This window comes from Poecilia reticulata, linkage group LG1 (genome assembly GCF_000633615.1).
Source record: "Poecilia reticulata strain Guanapo linkage group LG1, Guppy_female_1.0+MT, whole genome shotgun sequence".
In the NCBI taxonomy this organism is placed as follows: Eukaryota; Metazoa; Chordata; class Actinopteri; order Cyprinodontiformes; family Poeciliidae; genus Poecilia; species Poecilia reticulata.
The window spans coordinates 30,880,102-30,882,102 of record NC_024331.1 but is presented as its reverse complement, the minus strand read 5'-3'; the positions used below and the strand labels follow the sequence as shown (position 1 = coordinate 30,882,102).

At 41.2% G+C, this 2,001-nt stretch overlaps 1 protein-coding gene across 2 annotated transcripts in view; it reads left to right on the top strand.

Annotated features, from left to right (window-relative positions):
• Window positions 1-551: 551 nt before the first annotated feature.
• pkd2 (polycystic kidney disease 2) overlaps window positions 552-2,001 on the top strand; it is a 17,306-nt gene continuing 15,856 nt past the window's right edge. The window contains exon 1 of one of the 2 annotated variants that reach the window (XM_008419764.2): window positions 552-1,592. In XM_008419764.2, coding sequence (XP_008417986.2) covers window positions 1,187-1,592 — 406 coding nt within the window. In that variant the 5' untranslated portion in view covers window positions 552-1,186. The remainder of the gene's footprint in view (window positions 1,593-2,001) is intronic. The other variant, XM_008419755.2, reaches the window with a different exon arrangement.

Genomic DNA, 2,001 nt, shown 5'->3' with positions numbered 1-2,001 from the left:
ACAGCCCCCCAGTTGTAAAAAGCAAAAACAGACCTCCTTGCCATGGTTATCCATCCTAACAACTATCTGAAAAGTACAAAAAAGTACCAAAAACCGATCTAGATGCACATCATCCAAAAGCAAAAGTAACAATTGTCCAAACATGTAATGTCTTTAGCCCAAAAAGAAAGCTGAACAAAAGTCAATGAAAAGAACAAATTAGAACAGAAACAGTCTTCAGTCAGAGGCCTCTGTAGATTTGTTGCAAGACTGACTGCTACTGGAGGTCTTTCCTAGCAGCATCACTACCCACAATGACTCTTTGAGGATTCATCAATGAAATGAGTTTTGATATTTAATTTTTAAAGTATTTCTGAAATGAACTGAATTTCAACTGACAGTTTGAACACCACTGCTTTAACGTTATCATTGAAATGAGCCTGTTACCAGGGCAACGTCTAACCAAAACAGATGTTAAGGATGTAGTTTTTAATCAAAATTCAAAGTAGTTTTAAATTTATACAAGAAAATCCGGAAGAATGTAAATGTATTTGATTTTTATTCCTTTCTTCAACAGTATTTTGGCCCGCAAGATCCAAAAAACAGCTCAACGTTCATAGACGGGATAAATAATTATACAATACTGTAGTTATTACTTCCAGATGTTTTAAACGGATAATATATTAAAAAAAGCTTTTCCGCTGAGAGTTTTTCCATCCTCCTCTTCGACGCCATGACTTCATGTGAAATCTGAGTCCAGGACGAAGGAGAGGCGGAAAAAAAGAGGAGAAACTTCGGGGGATCGGTCCAAGAACAAGATGGCTGTTCCGGGACAAGAAAAACATCTTCGCTTTTTCACTTAAATACGACTTTTTAATTATTGGGATCAGTTTCGCGGTTCTATTTAACTACTTTATCCACTTTTTGGGAACTATTTTAAACCAAATATATTGTTTCTCTGAGACTGGGTTGAAGAAAGTTTTCAAACGGTTCTTACTGGACCAGCAGCGATGTAAAGTATTTATTGTAAAATACTTTACTTAAAATCGTCTAATAATCAGTATATTTTATAGCTAAATTACTTAATTTTATGTCAATTACTCCTAATTTATCAGTCCTTGTAGTTTTAGATTTTTATCCTCGTTTTGAGGGGTAACCGTTGACTTCTCGATGGTCGGAACCGTTCGGAGCAGCTAACCGGACCACCATGAGTTCGTCTCGAGTCAGACCCCAGAGCCAGTCCGGCAGGACGGCCCAAGGACCGGACTCCAGCGAGGGCATAGAGATGGAGAACATCCAGCACCAAGACCTGGGTCTCGGAGGGGTGATAGGCACCCCGTCTCCACCGTCCAGGCAAGCGTGGAGCCGCGACAACCCGGTGTTCGAACCGGAGGAAGAGATCATGGAGGCGGACTGGCCTCAAGCGAGTCCCGGGAGAAGGTCGGTGTCCACGGCCTCCAGCGGCAGCAGCAGCAGCTACAACCGCGGGGGCAGCAGCGCCCAGATCCCCCGAGGAGGACTCTACCCGACCCCGAGCCCCACCATAAACGCTCGGCAGCAGGACAGACGTGAGCACCGCAGCTGTTTGAAGCAGATTCTGCAGAAAATCAGAAGTAAGATATGATGAACTTTAAAAAAAAAGAACATTTTCTGGAGTTTAAAAAATGATTAAGCTGTTGAAAATGAGATTTAAAGTTTCTTAAGATAATAAAAATAAACATTCTAAGGATCTACTTGTTATTTTAACATGCATACTACAGTTTAAAACATCAGAAATGTCAACTGTTATCTCTGTTATTGTGTTTTTTATGATGTAACCAGAGGCTCCATTGTTATTTGCCACTGCATTTTCTTATATATATATAAAAAAAAAAAAAAAAATTCCCTTCTCACCCTCCGCGGGTGGTCTGTTTCATCCTCTGAGCTCGGGTCCTCTACCAGAGGCCTGGGAGCTTGAGGGTTCTGCGCAGTATCTTGGCTGTGCCTAGAACTGCACATTTCTGGACTGAGATGTCTGATGTT